The sequence below is a fragment of the Egretta garzetta genome, unplaced genomic scaffold (genome assembly GCF_000687185.1).
Source record: "Egretta garzetta isolate BGI_Z169 unplaced genomic scaffold, ASM68718v1 scaffold256, whole genome shotgun sequence".
Taxonomy (NCBI): Eukaryota; Metazoa; Chordata; class Aves; order Pelecaniformes; family Ardeidae; genus Egretta; species Egretta garzetta.
The window spans coordinates 2,342,555-2,363,006 of NW_009260073.1; the positions used below are offsets into that span (position 1 = coordinate 2,342,555).

At 40.8% G+C, this 20,452-nt stretch overlaps 1 protein-coding gene across 1 annotated transcript; it reads right to left on the minus strand.

Moving 5' to 3' along the window:
• Positions 1-1,901: 1,901 nt before the first annotated feature.
• On the minus strand, positions 1,902-7,656 carry CHRNA9 (cholinergic receptor nicotinic alpha 9 subunit). The gene is made up of 5 exons (XM_009641258.1): positions 7,587-7,656; positions 6,366-6,511; positions 5,440-5,594; positions 4,230-4,762; positions 1,902-2,458 (listed from the first exon to the last, which is right to left on the minus strand). The coding sequence occupies exons 1-5, from the start codon at positions 7,654-7,656 to the stop codon at positions 1,902-1,904; spliced, it is 1,461 nt and encodes a 486-aa protein (XP_009639553.1).
• Between the last annotated feature and the right edge of the window lie 12,796 nt (positions 7,657-20,452).

The window sequence follows — 20,452 nt, forward strand, 5'->3', positions numbered from 1 at the left end:
CTTGGACAAACCCTTGCTGATCTGTTTTCCATGTTAAGGACTCATGTTCTGAATATTTCACCCTTATCTCTAAGTACTTTGCTCCCTAGGCTTTTGGAACAACATTATTTTCCACAACAAAGAACAAAACCAGTTTCCTCAAACAGGCAGTTTGATGCCAAGCCCTGAACTCCACGGCAAACGGGTACAACCATTTTTCTGCGCAGTGAAAGTGAACAGCTTGTCTTCTAAAGGAGCTATTCAAAGCTACCCCGCTTGACTGGGAACTGATAATACACAGGGAACACACTTGAGACTTTTTCCACATACTGAGTTTATTCTTGGCTAGCCACCCTGTTTAGCTTTACATTAGAACCTGGACTTTAAGGCTTGCATTATGTATGAGAATCCAGATAAGCTTACAGCATTAATTATGCCACACAAAAGAAAACCTGCCATTAGCAATTCAATGTATCATTTACATCATCATCATAATAATGATAATTACAATTCCCTTTCTTCCAATAAATTTGGGCATAACAACTGCATCACTTTGCCATTTTGACTCCTCGCTCTTAAGTTACAGCTTCACAGGTATGCTCCTATTAACTGCAACAATTATGAAAATGAGTTTTATCACATGAACTTTTGACTGGGATCCATTACAGTGTCATTCCGCCTCTCCCACTGCATCTAGAATAACATGGTTTCAAAGTTCAGGGTGCTTTGTAAAAGCAATTTAGCTGCCGTGGGCATGCCTGGGGTACTGGCTTTTCACTTTACTATGCGAGACAACTTCCAGAGCTCTATTAGTCTGAGAGGGTTAACAGAAATTAACACACAGAAGAGGGGGTTTTGGTGTTGTCAGCCACAAACACATTCACGTACCTGTAAGTACTAGGGTGTGGAACGAGGAGTGTTGATTATGGCACCACTTTAATGAGCTTGTAAGATCATGCTTTTGTGCTAAGTAATGCACAGAGCAACCTCAGCATTCTTGTAAACAGTTTAAAATTTAAGTATTGAAGAGGATATAAGAGCGGACAAGGAACACATGGGGTGAACACTGGTGAAGGTTAATAAAATGAGCAGAGACCAAAGTCAGTCTCCGATTTTAGCAGTATCAAATAGCATTTAAAGGCCCATCTTGCATAAATGCCCAGGGGAATGAGACCTCTAGGAAGGATAGGAGAAGTCCTTCCTATTATTAGGCTCAAGAGAAAGAAAATGGAAGAGAGACCCTCCAACTTGGTGAAGAAAAAGTCCTGGTAATCTGGCTTACTGGAGCCGTGACAACAGGGTAATATTCAGCAGCAGGAAATGATACAGCGGAAGATCAAGATAACCATCATATTCAGTAAGCTCAATGGTGTTAGAAGTAAAAGGCACAGCAGATAGACATGTAGAGCCTATGAAATGATAGGAGCAGTGACCAGAAAGAGCCATAACAAGAAGACGACAACAAGCTAAAAAAAGGAAAAAAGGCAATGCCATGAAGGGATGATATCCAGGAACTGCCACCATGTCACAAATACACTTTTTTTGTTTTTCTGGTGGAGAGAAAGGGCTGGTCGAGTTACAAGGTGTGGAGATGCAGCCCTGTGAATACAGTGCTCCTGGCTAGGCTGTCTGCTCCACCCCATTCAGCCTGAAGCCGCAGCCACCACCCATCACCATGGAGCACAGAGTGCTTACCCAGCAGCCTCATCAGGGTTTCGATCCCACACTAAATAGCAAGGACAGTCACTAACAAAGCCTCAGCTGGGCAATGTCTCAACACGCTGTCACAGCCTACAGAATCAATTTCTTTATTGTTACAGAATGCAAGACAAAGATCCCAAAAGCACCCCTGTCCCAGAGCTCCACTGAAACAAGCTAACCCAGTATATGCAGATTTACAAAAGGAACGCGTTCACCTTCAGTTAAGCTGCTTTCCCAATGATCAGCACGCTCATAAAAAACACCATGATAAAGAAAATCCACATGAAAAACCTGTCCATCACTTTTGCAACCTTTTTCCATTCAATTCCTTTGGCCCGGTTTGCTTTATGGTCTCGAACACAATTAGCAATATACTCAATGTTTTTAATCAGCATTTTGTAACAGGAACAGCAATTAACAGTCTCCCTAACATCTTCACCATGAACTCCATAGCTTTTATTCAAATTTCCATTGAGCTTCTCCTTGAGATCACAGTCATCATTCCTACTGGAAAGGTGACTCCTTACCTCTTTGTGCCTCCTCTGACACCCATCATCTCCCTCTAACTTACGTTCTTCTTCCTTCTCTCTTTTTGGACTTGTGCAATTTTCACCCACATCATAAACAAAAAAGATTTTTGACATGTAGTCCAAAATAACCACTCTGGCCCATTGTGGAACAGGCTTAGCTTCTGAGCCGCAGTGATGGAGATTCATTATAATTATTGTCAATGCAGTGGAAGCTGTGATCATCGTCATAGTTGCTATGTAATACTTTCCTGGAACACAAAATAAAAACATATTGAAGATGCTACCCTAATAAGAAAATTCAATGCAGAAATAACAATGTGACAACATAGTGCTAACCATAAGTGCAAGTGAAACCAGTTTTTAAATCACCCTGATACTCTACACTTAGATCACCCTTAATTTACCGTTTTAAAAACAAAGATTACAGCCATTAAAGTAAAATCTCCCACTTGTTAGTGGCATGCCTTTATCAGATGGGTAAGTGCCTATTGTATTAGCATGGTAAATTGCAAGCCAAACCCTCTGATTTCTCAAAATACACCCATTCAGAAAACAGCTTAAAAATGTTCAGGAGCCTTGCTCTTTTCCTAGTGCCTGTAAAATTCCAATGTCAATGGCTTCATGTGGCACATTAAAAATCCCACTTCCTGATGTATTAACAAAAGTGGTGATAATGTCTTGTTGGAACTATTGACACACCCCACACCAGCAGATGGATGTTTTCCCATTCACACAGGCCAGTGAATATCCAGACTTTGCTGGTGTCCACAACTACTGCACCGACAGCTAAGAGGCCAGGCTCAGAGCTGAAAAGTGGTTCTGTTGCCTGCTGAGATTTGCTGCCTGGATTTCCTTCAGGCTGTACAAATTTTAGCATAGCTAGTCCAAACAAGGAGGAAGCTCATTCTGGCCAGGAATAGATAGCAAGTACAGCAAATGCAAGCTGTGCCCCTCAGCTGCTGCTTTTCAGGACTGAAGTGGACAGCTGACCAGCTAACCTACTGTGGCTTGTGCCAATGCAAAGAGGCAGCTCCCAGCCCTGCTGGGCTGCTGTGCAGCCTCTGCAGGAAAAGCAAGGGCTGGCATCGATGATGTAGGATGCATCACAGATAAGTGTGATGTGATCCCAGTTTTCAAAGGGGTTGGAAAGTATGGTGAGGGAGAGTGAGAGAATAGAGAAAGCAGACTGTGGTTAGGTCCTGGCTCGTTAATTTAGACAGCGTGGTAGGAGGGCAGGGAAGGTACTCCAGTACCTGCCCATATTCTAGGCAGAAATAGTTGCTGCTGGTGTGGGAAATGCATTCAACTTTCCTATTCATTGGCCAGTGTTTTGTCATATAAACAGTAATAATGAGAATAAAAATAACAAGATCTGAATTATCTTAATGAAGCTGGAAGCCAGTGCGGAGCAACTGTGTCCCTAGTCCTCCAGAAATCCCACCAGGGCGGGATCAGCCAGGGGCAGGAGGGTCCTGGCAGAAGGCAGACAGGACAGTGCTGAACACCACCCTTCTCACTACACATCAGATCTTCTGAACTCTCAGATGTAGATTATAATTCAGCATAATGGATTGCCAGGCATTACAATTCAATGCAACAATTGTCGGATATTAAGTCAACCCTGAGTGTCCCAGCCAGGCCATCCAACCACCTGGATCTGACAGAAACGTGTCTTGAAACAGTCTGACCTTGAACGTACAACTCGTGCTTACACTTTGTACTCTGGTTCTAAAATTGTTTTCCATTACTAGCTTTATTACAATGTGATAAAATAATTCTAAATGTCTAGCTATATTTAATAAATACAAAATAGCTAGCTAATATACAATTTAAAATAAACACTAACTTTGAAGGGCTTCAGCATACCGGTACAAATTCCACGCACATTTTAAGTATTTCACTATGTCTTAAAAATGCAACACGTTTACCTTCCCAGAAGCCACAGGTTGCATATGGTCTCCCTGACATAATCCATGCTATTAATAAGCCATGTTTAAAGACAAAGCGTGGAAAGCTCACCTATCAAAGGCACATTTTCAGAGGGAGGCATGATCTCTGCAACCATCAGCTGGAACACGGTCAGAGCAAGAAGAACTGTAACACCAAGAGACACTTTTTCCCCAGAGTCTGCAGGAAGATAGAATCCCAGTGGGGCCAGAAAAGAGATCAAAATGCAAGGCAGCAATAGATTAAATATGTAGAATGAAGACTTCCTTTTCAAAATCAGTGTGAAGGTCACATCTGGATAGGGCTCAGAGCAGCAGCCGTAAGTGATGACGTTCTTGACCGCTGGCATACCATGAATCTCCCATTCCACATCTTCTACAAAGTCAGAGAGGTCACCACTATCAAGAGAATTGATGATGTCTACCTGATTGCCATTATAGGTCCAGGACCCAAACGTAAGGTTGCACTGCTGGCTGTCAAAAGGAAAATAAGATACATCCACTACACATGAGCTCTTTGTGATAGCAGGTGCATCCCAAGTGATTTTCCCATCATATCTCAACACAACATTAGTATTCACTGGTTCTGAAAAGTCATCATCGGCCCTAAAAGACAGAAAAGTGACAGTCAAGATCAATAGGCAACAACTTAATGTGAGGGCCAGGGAAGGGGAGGGAGGGAAGTGCCTCACTTCACACCATTGAAAGCATGCTTCTGAAATCATATTAGTTATTTATACTGAATTTTATTAGAAACTTACTATTAACTAGTATGTAGAGATACCAGTGCCCATTAAGGCCAAATGTCAGTGCTGCTAAATTATGTTGTATTTGTTGGCCATAGCTTCTTCAAATTTGACCTCAGACAGGATACAGCAGGATAAGAATCCATTCAAAGATGAAAATAATCTGGTGGTCACTACTGGCCTGGGAGAGCAGAGAGGTGTGCAGCCCTTGTGTACCACCTTTTTGTGGGTACACAATTGTCCAGACCTCTTCAGCAGCCTCAGCAGAAAGCACTTCTGACTGCCAGGATATTCAATTCACAGTGCAGAGAAATTCAGAACAGCTTTGCTGTGTAGCATAATCAATGGCCAAATCCTGTCTATGGCTTTATTGCAAAATATTTAGATGATCAACAACAAATGTTAAGACAACAAACAAAGCCCTTGCTAAGGTAAGCTTGAAGTGATGAAAGTTCAGACACTGTGGGTCAATTCCTCCTCCAACCCCCTCCCTCCCTCAGACAAATATTCAAGCTGATTTTCTCCAGTCACACTCACTTGTTATATAGGACAATATCTGGCCTCCAAACCAAATTGCTTGGAATCCTGATAGAATCCAACCCATCATATTTATCTTTGTCCCATTTGAGGTATGCATCATACCAGCTTTGTCGAATCCATAAGTAAGCTGACAAAATTTGGTTCCTTTCATCCTGCATAAAAATGTAGAAATATTTCTAGCTGAAGGTGACAAAATCACATCTTAGATGCAGAGAGCGTTAGTTGTATAGCTTTAAAGTAGTGCCCAAAACAAGCCAGAATGCTGACAGGCCACAAAAGTACTTCTCAGATGGTACATATGCCCATACACTGTACAGGGAGCTTATTTATTTGGACTTTCTCTTGTCCAAACCTTCTTCCCCCTGTACCTTCCCTAGGTTTAATCATAGTTGTCTAAGGCTCCCAATATCTTAAGAATTTCTTTTTGCGAGCTTCAGAACACCAAACAGCTAACAGATTGAGTCTAACAAATTCTCTGAAAGCTTGGTGAGGCCTTCAATTTATAATTCAAAAGTCACAAAAGTGATTTTCCGTTCTCCTTCCAGACACATTTTCTTTTGCCTTAGAAGTATATCTGGCTGAACCAAATTTATTAAAAAGTTACTGAAGGCTAAAATAGGGAGTTTATGTTGAAATTAACTGCATCTTAGAAAAAGTATTTGCTCTCTCTATTTAAAACTCAGTAAAAGTTACCTAGAGGGTGTGATACCAACACTTAACTACAAAATAAGTCTTAACAATTCAGCAGCTGTAAGCATGCAGACTTATAATGGAAGTCTTAGTGTTGCAATCAGATGAAGAACTGGAGAACATGACCCTCGTGAGGAAGTTGTCACAACAAAGTGCAAGCTGATTTTCCAGGCAAAGGTTTTACATCTAGTACTTTTCTGCACATCTTTAGAAAAACAGAACTGTACTCTTACCATGTCTTTAATTTGGGACAATGTGATCTGAAGGGTGACATTCAGTACTTTATCCGTGTCTTCCACTGGTCTTAGAGCATTTGAGTAGTCTTCAAACAGTTCATTAAACAGCATGTGAGCATATTTTCCTTTGGCTGATGCTACAGCTAGATAACATAGATTTGTTCAGTACATCAGATTAAGCACTGAGCAGTATCAGCTCTTTCTACAACATCAAGGAGTATTTGCTGTAACTATACCATTCACATACTGTAGAATATCACTCAGTGCAGAAAGAGAAGTATACCTGATGATGCTATTAAATAAGGACAGCATTCACCTGTAGTGAATGAATAGCTAACTCTAGCTTTCCATGCCCACTGAAAAAAACCTCTGCATCCAGAGAGTCCTGCCTTTTTTGAAGGTAAATATCATTACCTTAATTTTACTGATGTCTTTCATAGGCATAGAGATTATTGACTTATAGCCACACATCTGCCAAGCTAAAATTAGAAGCAAAGTCTGAAGTCAAACCTGCTCCCAGGCTAATGACTTGTGGTATCTCCCTGAATGCAGCACCGATAGATTCATGCTATTTTCAGAATTTACTCTCTTCTTTTTTAACTACCACCTGGAAAAAGTCTGAGCCGCTTTTCTTCACAAAATTGGCAACTGTATGATGTATGAACACATCCTTGCACTAACACCTTTTCCAAACCATGTATTTGGAGGTGCTTCTTGCTATCCAGACTTAGTCACTACGGATAATTCACTGAAATTTTTGGTTTTAAACGACACTTTTACTGTTCCACACTGCTTTGAGCATCACAGTTTCTGTAGCCAGTCTCTGTATTACCTTTAGATAGATTCACAGGTATCCGCAAGCAAAGGGCAAGGACAGTAACACTCAAGACTTGCGCAAATGCCAGCTGGCACTATGCAGGAAGCAAGTGCTTTAGAGACATCACTCTGGTAACTCACAGTGACTTCCTGGACTAATAAGAGTTCAAAGCAAACCTTCCCAATTAAAAAGAAATCCTAATAAATCAAAGCTTCACCAAGAGCATTTAAGTTCTGGCTGTACACGATCATTCATTTTGTCTATGCATCAGCGCGACAAAGTAAAACGAAACAGATGAAAGGCTTCTGGAGCTCAACTGTGTAAGGCACATCAGGACAGCGGCTCTTATCTGAGTAAAATAAACCTCAGTGCAACATTTAGCTATCAAGCAGTATTCTCACCTTGAAGCATCACTGCTGTAAACAGCAACCAGAGACAGACTGAAAATGAGGACAGGCTATTTCTCTTCATTTCCGGACCTTAAGTAAAACTGTTCACTCAAGGGCACAAAACCGTTTATCACCATCCAAAACCAGCAGACAAACAAAAAACATCAAGTTGCACAGCAACATAAAGACACTGAGGCACCAAGGAGCTGCTAGAAGCAACTCAGTCCTCCCTCAGCAGCTGTCGGAGTCCTAGAGCGATCGATGGTCCTTGTCCCTGCCACCGCCTGGGGCTCAGAGGAACCCTCCCTCTCCCAGTAACCTGAGAGCTGCCTGCTGTGAAGCTAATGCTGAGGGAGAAGACAAACGGATGGGATATCAGTAGGAAAACTATATTCCATTATATCTTTTACTACAAATGTAAGATTTTGACCAATTTATGAAGAACCCTTTCACATTTCTTTGGTGGGCCACATTTTACAGCTCCTATGTTGAGCGATAGCTTGCTCAGAACCAGTTCTGTGGAATCTGTGGACCCTTATAAAAAAAGTGATCTGCTTCAGTACTTTAATTGGTATAGTCACACTGTGCATCACACACCCAATATGCCACACAGAAGAAAAAAACCACAGCCGTGCTGATAAAAAAATGTTTTCGCGAACTTTCCACGTGGAAGAGATGCAGCCACACCAAAGTCAGACAACACAGGCAACATTTGCAGTAGCCCAATATCGCTGTGCAGACAAGGACTTCCACTGGTGTAGACAAGTCTGAGACCAGCACTCAGCACAGTAAAATCCAGAGCAAAACTGGACTCCGCAGTAAAATGCCATTTGCCAATACAGTACAAGTTTTCCCAGATGAGCTTGACAAGACTTTACAAAGAATTACAGGGTTACCGGACAGCCCTTGCATTTAGCCAAAAGACTTACAGGAGAGAAATATGAAACAATACCACACCTGGCCTCCCATCTACTGCGACAGTAAAAACTTCATTAGCTCTGTCTATATTACTCATGTTGCCAAGTTAGTTTCCTAGTACCACAGGCATTTTCTTACAAGTTTCTCACGGACAAGAGGAGATGACTTCCTCCTTTCCATAGCCCAATCCGTCCTTCCTGATATCCTGCAGTCCATTTTGCCATCCTTCTAGAACAGATAACAGAAAACAGTCACTAAAATAGAAAGGTGAAAATATAGAATGAACTATCAGCAAAAAGAACCAGTCTAGAATAGTTCTGATCCACACAAAATACTATTGCTTTACTCTTGTGTAGTCTTTTGGCTAGAAGGAAGCTGATCCCTCCATACACACAATTTCTATACAGTAGCACTCCTGGCACTCACTGGCTAATGTTTGTGCTTTCTTGGGGTCTATAAATCAATGACATTTATGGCCAGACTAAATAGGTAAGCAATAAATAATTTCAGTCAAAGCACCTGTAATGAAATCCATCTCCGTCACTTCATTTGCTGAATTGTCAAAAGGGAAAAAAGTAGAAAACAGTTTAGAAGTCAAAAAGGTCAGAGCAGCCCATAGGCAGTATGTAATAACCTGCTTTTTCTGTGGGAAGGCAGCATATGCTGTTAGAGACAATAAAAAACAGCGATGAAAGATGAAAGATTTTTGGATACGGTCAGATCAGTGCATTCTCAGGGGATACCTTCAGTCTACAGTACATTGCCATTATGCCAGCAAGCAGCTACTGCTTCGCCTCTCTTACTGTAATTACAAGAGTGACAGGGGTACTGCTTTAAACATGCTACTATAAACACTACTGGAACCAAGGCTGTGCTTGCTTTGCCACTGAGACAATCTTTTGACCTGTTACACCAGCAATACGTATCTGCCAAGTAATGCGGACTGAGGTACTTTATTCTGCATAATGTGTATTACGTCTGATATATATATATACACATCATGTATATTAAAGAACCCTGCACCTTTGTTGTAATAACATCTTCTTGAAGGGAAACTGCAGGTCCTCAGAGGATAAAACCAGGAAGCATGCTTATGTGTTATTTACTCAATTTATTCTTATACACCCATATATTCCATATGTTATTCATTATAGACTTGCAAAGGGATAGATCATAACCTGACAGTTATGATCTATCATATATCCAGTCATCAAATACATCCAACAGTTGCCACATATTGGACATACAGACAGGCAAACGTGAGCACACATATACAAGAACACGCTTGTTATGTTTGAGATGCTGCATTGATTACACAGTGCTTGTAAAAATAAAACTAATATACATTCAAAATCCCTTTCCATATGAAAATACAAGAAATTTCACAATCTTAGTACGCCAGACCATTTGGCTTCTTTATGTTTGTTCACAAGAAATCTGATCTGTAATTTTAATCAAAATGTCCCTAATGTAGATATTTTGTGTGAAGAGTATTAACATTAATCATTGTTCATTGATCTGAGAGATTCATCTACAAACCCATGCTTCCTGAGAATATAAATTGTGGCAAAATCTATGACAACACTACTCCCAGATCAAAGATCCCATTTAATATTTGAATGGAGCTTAAATTTATAGTTAAGCAGTTCTCTGTTTTTACAGTAAGAAGTTCTGCTACAAAGTCAGGAATTAATATAAAGTACAAAGCAGCTTACAAAGATAATTTAAGAAGAGTCATGGGTGTTTGGAAGTTAGAATCAAGCCATTAACCTCTCCCAGAAATTATCAAGCCATTAACCGCCCCCAGCGAAATTCACAGTTACCTTGTTAGAGTATATCTGCCAGCAGATGGCCCTGTTAGCCAGCCTACCGATCTACCCAGCTATTCAAAACGATTTTTATCACACAGAAATCACATCGCATTTTAATCTACTTCGATTAATTTCGATGATTATTTGCCTTACATTCGATACAAGACAAGCAGAGAAAAGATGTTATTTTAAAGAAGAAAAAAAAAAAAAAAAAGGTAAGCAGAAGGAACAAAAACCCTTGGTGGCTGAAAACAGCTCTCGGGTCTGCCGACCGTATATGAGACCACTCACGAGACGGTTTCAAGGAGAGCAAATATATATCATTGTCAGCAACTGTACAGTACGAAACCATATTTAGAGCACAGACCACTTCTGCTGATGCAGAGAGCGGTTAAGGCCCACAGCACAATACCCAACCCTGCTTCCACATATTTTGTTCAAACATTTGACTTTGTGAGCATGCGTATGGGCTATTAAGGGAGCAGAACATTGTGTTCGTGCTTACATTCAGCGGGACAAGTGCATACCATTCACTGAGCTTGTACAACATTCACATGACACATGTAACTTTTTATGGTTCTAGACAAACACAAATGCTGTTATCATGACAACATTAAAAAAAAGATCTGAATTTAGTGTACTGCCATGTAAGGGAAGTTTGACTTTGCATGCACTTTAAGGACAGACTGAAGCGGAGAAGACATGGGAGAGATCTCTTTCATATTAAAACTTCCAACTTTAGATATTTATCTTAGCCAAACTATAAGCAAAGCAGGAAAGAAGTGTAAAAACATTTATTTAAAATTTTGTTCTTTCAATTAAACAAATCTTCCCTCTCCTGCCAAAAATAATCATTTACTCCCGAGGCTGAGGTTTTGACATGTACATTTTCAGAATTTTTTTTTAATGGATTCTTACCCTTTTTTGCATAAAAAGCATTAAGAGTTAAGCCTCCAACTGGAAAAGCTACAGATACTGTATTATCACAGGCCTCAAGGCCGTCTGTACCATTTATAATCCATCCCTTCATCAGAGAACAATAAAGAAGAACAGATTGGTTTCTAAGCACAGTTTGTAAGAAGTGTCTCACAGTCTGCTTCTACTTGCCTGCCTGCCAATTTTTCTCCCCAGAAGCTGTTGCGTTCACATTCTTCGCAGCATTTGCTACAGAATATTATCTTGTGATGGGGTCAAGCAGCACACTAACTCTTCAGAGTCAGACTTCTCTCCTTAGACTAACTGAAATCTTAACAGCATGGGTAACAACAGCTCTTCTTGCCAGCAGAATAGCCTCACTGTGCCTGCTCTGGAGAAGGAGAATACAGTACTTCATTTAGATGCAGCATGTTTCTCTCCGCCTCATTTTTTCTCACCCACCTACTGCCTCCTCCTTCCTTCTCTCTAAAAATCCCCTACCACCTGAAACCAGCACACTCATTCATATTTTCTTCCACCCTGTTGTACACATGGAAGATAAGAAATACATTAGGAAGCATTCACCATGTCAGGCCATGAGATAACGTAGAACATTAGCCACATTTTCCGGAGATGAGAAACCCTCATTTATATGTTACAGTTGCGAGTTTTTCTGAATATGAATTTTATTTGGGTCCATTTACACAGGCAGCTCTGCTGACCACCTCCCAGCACCTGAAGTCGAGAAACCTTTTGCCCCTAGAAGCCTTGTATTATTTAATGCGATCTAAAATGCAGCATTTTTTCACCAGGATGCTTGCCAGCTGACTGGTATTTTGTCTGGCCTTGAGAAGCATTCAGCATCTGGCAGGGTTAAGAACAAAGCTATTTTATAATTTTAGCTATCAGAAAGCTATTTTATATACCGCCCTTTCTCATTGGGATCATTTCCAGCTTTGTACCATGCCTTTGAATGGCTGTTCACAGGATCTGTGCTCTACAAAAAGACAACCTAGACACTGTTCCACATCACAGGTTTGCTCTAACAGGCAGTCTGATGCTCCAAAACAAAGTGGATTAGGGAAATAATTCTACCCTGTTACAAGGGTGCACACAGACTCAAGCATCTTCCTCTTTGTGATCACTCTTGAGCCATGGAAGACAGCACACTACCTCAGCTTTTGGAAGTAGAGGGAAGCCCTCCAGCTACCACTGCAGGCTGACCCAGAAAGCAATTCCTTTCAGCTTGTGTGTGCATCACCAAAAAAAAAAAAAAAAAAAAAAAAAAAAAAAAGATTAAACCGCTATCTGAAGGAGCAAGACAAAGGGCAACAGTTTAGATACTAACTCAAAAGTCAAGTTTCACTCTCTCCAAAATTCAAAGGATGGTTGGAAGATCCCTTTAAAACACTACCAAAATTCATCACGTTCACAAGGGCATCTGCACAGAGAGGTCTAGCATCCCCTGAAAACATCTGCTTTCCTGATAAGCTCACATCCATCTTGCAACACAGAATATGGTACATCTAAACTTCTGTGTTCTTATCAGAGTTCCTCAGAGTTTAAGAATTCCCTACAAAGAGCCAAGACTAATGCTGTGTGCTAATACAGTGCAGCTGGTTGAAAAGGCAAGATGCCAAAAGATGGAAGAAAAAAAAATGCAGGCCATAATACATCAACTAAAACTTTAACTGTGTTTTCAAGGAATTCACAGAACTCCAATTGCAAGATGACTTCTAAAACAGTATTCATCCTTCACCAGTGTTGTATACAATTTTACTTACATTGTGATACAAATCTCTTTGAAAAAGACACTAAGCAAACATTTATGCTGCATACTTGGCATTATCCAATTGTTTCTGCTCCATCTAATCACACACATCAATCTACATAGGCAACTTCTCCATGCGAGGAAGAAAACAAAAATACTGCTTTACTCAGAGTGCAAAATACCCACCTTGGCAAACCACTCCAAGAGCAAGTTTTTTCCAAACCAAATAAACTAGTACCCAAGCTTACAAATACTGTAGAGCTGCCCACTTTAAAAATACCAGAGCAACTACATGGGGGAGGACATGACTCTAAATTATCACAATGCATTTATGCCTGAACAAACCTCCCTGTAGGATAAGGCAAGCAGCAGCTACTCATCTCTTTGAGGGAAAAGAACGTTTGAAAAATTGTGGTTTTCAGCTACCGAAACATCTTATGGTATGTGGGTACTGACATTCTTTAGAATGTCCTAGTATGAACACAGCTACAATATGCTATGCACTGAGCAAAAATATTTCCTCTTGAGCAAAATATGGTAGTAAACCTGCAGTTTTATTCAAACTCTGCAACTACACTCATTCTGGTGCAACAGAATCATTTAAATCCTGGGGACAAAGCACCACCGTCTCAGCTGAAGACAGTATCCCTTCTCTTAAGCATCTCTGAGCGCAGCAGCTGCAGATCAGTTAAGGCAAGATGTATTCATACCATTGGTTTCCATCTGCAAAATTCTAAGCAATTGTCCAATGCCAAGGTATTGCTTCCTTCTTTTCAACCCACAACAAACACGTTGAAATGAAGGCTTAGTACTTCCAGGGGGAAAAAAGTTCAAGTGTTAGAATATGGAGTCACCACCACAGAACATCCTTTTCTTTGGTTAACTAGCCTGAAGAAAATTATTTTGCCCATAAAGACTAAGGACTTGCCATCTAGAATTGTTAGCCTACAACACTGATCTGAATCGTACAGGCTTAATAACTGCTATTTTTCAAGTTCTGTGGAAGGTGATATGAGGTATAAAAGCTGTTAAGGTCAAAAAAAAAAAAAAAAAAAAAAAAGTGCTCTAACATTAAAATGCTACTATAACCACATATTATACCGGGTTGGTTTGTGTGCTTTGGAAAACATTTGCTGCTTGCCTGCCAACAATTGGCAGGGGGCTGTGAAGTATCTTTGCCAATTGCTCAGCTGCCTTTAGCTCAAGGAAGGGCATTTTATTCTGAAACAGAATCAAGATGTTAGGGAAAAGGCAAAAGGGATTAGTGCACAGCTTACAGCTATAGCAAAGCTATGAGAAGACAGACTATCCTACAATCATCCAGTTCCTCAAACTAGTGTAAAAGAGCTAGTATAAGAACATTGCTAGAACTTGGAACAATTTTAGCAACAAATTCCACATTGGCTTTACTCCTGGGGTCTAGCAAAACCAGCATATTTCTCATATTTCAGAGAGCTGCTCCTAATCCAATGGTATTAATGACTGAGGTACGGTCAGGTCTGGACTCCAATGGATAATTGATTTGTTCTTGGTTGGAAACTACACATAAGGAAAAAAGCATGGGATTTGTGGTACATGTTGCTCTATCTTTCCCTTCTGCCAGTACTTCAAGGCAATATAAGTAGCAAATACCATGCTGGTAGGGTTAAGCAACATGTTGCAGTGAATACACAGCCAGCCTCAGAGAATGAGATGGCACCACGTTGTGACGCCTCACTGGAAGAGATGATTCAATGAGCCAGCAGCAATCAGTGCCTTCGGCACTACACTAACGCTTCTAGCCAAACTTGCATCGCAACATGTGAAACAGCGCCTTCTTCACCTATCTTGATTGAAAAACATTGCTTTTCTCTTTTAGATATCTTAAAATAAATGTACTTCTAATGCTTATGCAGCTTCCAAGTTTGCAACACTAGCAATTACAAACCTCCTGAGGAGGTATGACTTCAGAATATGAAATGAGACATTTTCAACAAAGTCAGAGCAGGGTAAACAGAGTGCTGGCATATTGTGCCCAGCGTGCTACTATAACTGCTGCAGAATGTCAGGGTCCTCTTTGCTGTGGAATAGAATGATCAAGTCTCTTCAATGAACAAATAAACATCACAACTGATGGATATGCATATCTTAAAGTAGAAGGAAGAAGTCAAGGTGGCACAAAAATACTTCTAAGTACCCAAAAAGCACTTTGGGGGTGTTTCAAGTAACAAATCCATGGAATCCCTCAATCTTTAAGGTCCTCTTTTGCTAGTTCCTTCCCATTTAGGTGCTGGTTGCAAACAAGAAACAAAGATATGGGAAAAGCAATTGCTTGCCTTTGCAGATTGTCTCAAAAAGTCTCCTCAGCACTTTTTATAGCACGAATAATCCTCTATGTAACCACTGAACAGAAAACCCTAGGAGGTTTAAAGGCATTTGCCTGTTTTTCCTTAGCTTTCTGGAACTGGGTCTTTGCTATCAAAGGACACTGAATGCTGCTTAGTCAGACTAGCAGGAGATGCTCTCATTCTGCAAGCAAGAAGTACTCATGGAGTGTGGTGTGAAACCTAACATATACCCAATTTAGTTACCCACTTCATTTTCAGTAGGTATGGAAGGAAGCCATTTCTTGCAGATTTCATGCATTTCAGGAACATGAACTCTGAGGTACAATTTCAACAATGAAAAATTTAGCTTTGTGAGGACATATGCTTTATACTTGATTATTTAGTACTGTAGTAATGAATGGGTAACATTATTTCTGTCATTCTAAGGAATACTGTATTTGATAGAAGCATCACAATCAGAATAGAACTAAGTGCATACCAACCAGGACCAGGTATATGAAGAAAGTTCGGGGTGTGTGTGTGTTAAATAATAAATACAACTAATCACTTCCCCTTTATTTTTGAAAAGAGTCTAATTACTTAAATTCAACAATTATAAGCTGTAGAAATTGTAAGAGTTCAAGCTTCCACATGAATAATGATTCACTAGTACCTCCACATAATACAGTGAATTCCCACAGCAGACAGTGATCAGTAGTACAAGAGTAATTTAGCTCTTTCTGGAGTCAGTATGCTTAGCCTTTCACCCTTAACATGATAAAAATGTGTGAAATTGTTAATTAACATCATAAGAAAGAATTGTGATTTGAAATAATTCCCCGTTTTGCTTCTTAAAGAAAATACCCTTCTTACCTCTCCTTCTGCTTCTGTTCAGGATCTTTAAAACAGCTAAATGGAAAAACCTTGCAAATATTAGTTTGTTATAAAGATAACCATTTTAGGATTCTGAGCTGATGAGATGTGAAACTCCTAACATTCAGGAGATAATGGGTCTCATTTACTTACCAACTGTCTCAATTTTATTTGCCATGTGAAAGGAGACCTATGGCTCCAACAAGTAATTATAGATCAAGCACTGCATTTATAACCCTGTTATCTGAAAATATGCCAGCCTATCAAAACAGGGCTTTTTAAAAAGCTAATTACCTCAGTGATGGCTCTTCCTTAAAAACAAATTTCTCTTATTCTCAATGCTGGGATCAGAACTCAATGAAGTTGATAATTACAGTTGATTCTTCGTCATTTCTCCAGCTACTTCCTAGATTTTACTTCCACTTAGGGAGGTACAAGACCAAAATCTCTGGCTACAGCTACAGAATGTAGGTCGAAATAAGAACAAAGGCAATTCTCTCTTCGGCTTCATGTATCACACAGACATAGAAATTACAGATAAGACAGACATCCATTTTCCCAGCATTGTAGAGCAACCATCATGGCATTTATTTGCCAAATACCAGGTTCCCCAGAATACAGACTTACCTCTAAGCTTTAAAACCAGCACACATTAAAGGAGTTAGCATTACTACAGCCATTCCTTTCTTACCAAAACATACACTTACACTCTAAAAATATTTGCAAGGCTTTCCTGTCTCCCCATTTGGGAAGCACAATTTATTGCTGAAATCAATTAAATGGGAGAATCCTAGCAGGGAAGTAAATGGTCAGGCACATCCACTGAGCTGGTTTCATACTGCATTCATTGATACCTCCCAGGTCTGTAATGCTGGTGCAGCTACTTTGATCTACTTCTATAGAGGGCTAAAGACACAGGGAGATCACTTAATTACTGTCACAGGTAAAACAGATTGAACATTGGCAAAAAAAATTAATTTTTCCCATTAAAATATTGGGGTACTGGGAAACAAATATGAACTAGGCATCCTCTTATCTCTTCCTACAGAGGCCAGCCCTACAGGCCCTCTCCCCCCCCTGCTACCAAAGCCAGTACATACATGTCTCACAGCAAGGCAACAGACAGTACTAGAAGCTGTCACGCCTGGGTACAGCACAAGCCAGCAAGCAGACACATCACGTACACAGGGGACAGCAAAAATCCATCAAAGCTTCCACAGAACACAAAGCAGTTCCTTCTGCAGGTATGTTGCAAGTGCCTGCTCAGCCTCAGCTAACCAGCGGTAGTGGCTGATGGGCACCTCAGGATTAAGTTCCTGGGCAGATGCTACATTTGCATCACCTTAGCTCTATTAACACTTAGTTTTCATGCACAGAAACAGAAATTACTATACAAACAAGCAATTCTAGCACACAAAGCCATGCAAAGAAAAAGACTGCTTTTAGCTGAACTGCAGTTAAAACAAAGATCTCAGATATGGTCATAACCACAGAAGTCTTGCTGCACTGTAGTTAATTCCCACAGTGAACACAATGCCACTCTCACAGTAAAGAGTAGCAACTGGTGCTGCCCTACATAGACAGTGTTAATTTCAATTAATCAAAAGTCTCAGAAATCACAGCTGATTATCCACATGGAGATGAAGCCAGCATTAAATTTCAGCTAGCTCCCACACTTCTGTAGCCCATGGTTTTGTTAGAAAAGGACACAGGGCGGAGTAAGGTACAAAACTAGCCTGTTCAGCAATAATCATGGTCCAGGTTCGGAGCAGTGATAGTAATAAGGGTGATCAAAAGGCTTGCTCACTACAGTTCTCAGCCAGGGGACTGTCTGACTCACCAACTTCCCTTCCCAGTCCAGCCATATGGTGAAAAATGTATTCCACCACATGCTATCAAATTACTACAAATGCTATAATTACAAAATTAGAAGTACTCAAGCCACTGTACTTTATGGTTGAAAACTCATCAATTTTAAAAAGTAACTTAAAATTCAGGCAAAAAAAAAGCAGGTTGAATTAAGGGCAGCAAGTATCACATCCTAAGGAAATCATTAACTGTTAAGTGAACCTGTGCTATTTTTGTTATTTAAAATACTGATTAGGCTAATTATGCTCAGAGGGAATTGGATCTAGGGGATTAAATGAAGTATTTTCCAAGGCAGAGTTTGCTGAATAGAAAAGCTGCTGGCCCCCATTTAAACAGTACAAGATATCACTTTGAACATCTTATGAATACCAATGTTTTAAGAAGCTTGTCTTTGGTGTCTCTTATTGGGCTAATAATGTAGCTTATATCTCCCTTTTGACTTTAGTGACATGTTACTGTTAAAAGTACAGCTATGCCAAAAAAAATATTACAATTTAACTACCTCCTGGTTTACAATGATTACCTTAAAGTCTCAATAGTTTTCCTTCAAGACTTCAGAGCCTGCTTGCCATTCATTGCTCTCAAAGCCAAGACTACAATTTCTTCTGTGTAAAGAATAACAATACTACTAGTAGGCAGAGACTGTTTTTAAAAAGGAAATATTTATTAACTCACACTCTAAAAGATAAAACCATCTGCAGACATGCTCTGTCAAGACAGACAGGCAAGGTCCATGCACAGCAGGTTTGACACTTCCCCGCTCAACACTACAGACAGCACAAGCAGCAACCGTGGGTGAACTTCAGAGATCACCCCACTGTGAGGTAGAAAATTCATTGCAGGTGTTAATAGATCACTGCCAGAGACTATAAACTATACAGTTAAAGCCAACTCTACAGAAAGAAGGTAATTCAGTAGCTTCTATTTTCCTGTTGGCCTCCACAGTTATGGTCCCTCCAGGATCATACAGGGCCATCTTGCCAGGCGAATGACATCTTCCCCAGGATACCCACAGCGCGCAGCAGTGACAGCAGTCCCCAGCCAGAAGGAATGCACACCATACTGCTCCGGGCACAGCCCCAGCAGCTGCAGGGCCCATCGGAGAATAGTCAGGAACTGCCTCTTCGTTACAGCCGTATTATTTGAGTGCGTAAAGAGTGGCCCTTCCAGCTGTGAACGAACTGTCACATAGCTCTGGAGGGCCAGAACAGGGCACACCCACGGCTCTCCAGATAGCCCAAGGCTGATGACGTGTCTCTCTGGACCCACAGGAGAGTTACGCAGGCGAAACACCGCTCTCCTCTCCATCAGCTGGAGGTCGCTCAGGTACAGCAGCTCAGGATGCAGTACATCACGGTGCTTTGCCACCATTTCCCCTATTCGAAGCGCCCCAAAAAAAGCTACAGTAAATAATGCATGAAACAGTAAGCATTCATAATGAGTTATGCATACAGACTCCAGAGCTCCTAAGAGAGATCGCAACACCTCAATTGTTATAGGCAAGTATTTATCCCTCAGGATGCCCACTCGACGTTTCAACCCTATCACCATGCAATGGGTTACAGGATCTCCCAGAGGATCAGCATTACCAGTCAATTTTGATAAATAAGACAGTGCTACCACATACATCAGTGTCTTTGAGGATGAATAACCCTCTAACTTGCTCCTCTGGAATTGGCCAGGGCCACATACATCAGTGTCTTTGAGGATGAATAAAGAGATTCCACAGTCAAAAACCCTCTAACTTGCTCCTCTGGAATTGGCCAGGCTGCAGGCATTCCCATGTTTTTCCTAAAGACAAGGAATTTCTTCAGTCCTTCGAGGTAGACTTGCCAAAGCCTACTCTCCCCTGAGCACTCCAACAACGACAAAGTCTTCAGAGGCTGAGGTCCCAAGGAATGTTTCCGAGTGCAGCTAAACTCCATTCCTACAAGAGAGGACCAACATTAGCACAGGCTGACAACAAGCACAAGCACTTAGGCAGGCATAAAGTTAGTTCTCAGTGCAATGCACCCCTAGAAAATGCCCTGCTGCTTTATCTGATTAAAGATAATTCACACATAGCTACACCCAGAGCTATTAAAGAGCTGAGAAGTTTTTCAAATGATAAACTAACAAACACACCAGGCCCATTTCAGGCACTGGATCTGATCACGCTCTGAAATCAAAAGTTTGTGGCATAGTAACAAAGAAGGCAAGCAAAAACCAATTTTAAACCCAAGCCTTCCTAGTATGGCTTACAGAAGTTACAACTGCAAAGAGCAGACAGCATACTCCCGCCAGAAGGCTGCATGTTTCCCAGCCCGGGAAGGGGAACTCCCTCGAGTCCCCGCTCCAAGAGCTCCAGCCTTGCACCAAGAGCTTGTGCAAAACCAAAGAAACGCTGCCGAGCGGGAGCCACAGGCGCCACCAACC

Excerpts from the sequence above, each read along its gene's own strand:
- CHRNA9 (XM_009641258.1), bottom strand. The coding sequence starts at position 7,656 with ATGAAGAGAAATAGCCTGTCCTCATTTTCAGTCTGTCTCTGGTTGCTG. Across the intron at positions 6,512-7,586 it reads TACAGCAGTGATGCTTCAAG|CTGTAGCATCAGCCAAAGGA; the intron begins GTGAGAATACTG and ends TATGTTATCTAG. Across the intron at positions 4,763-5,439 it reads GATATTGTCCTATATAACAA|GGCCGATGATGACTTTTCAG; the intron begins GTGAGTGTGACT and ends TCTGTCTTTTAG.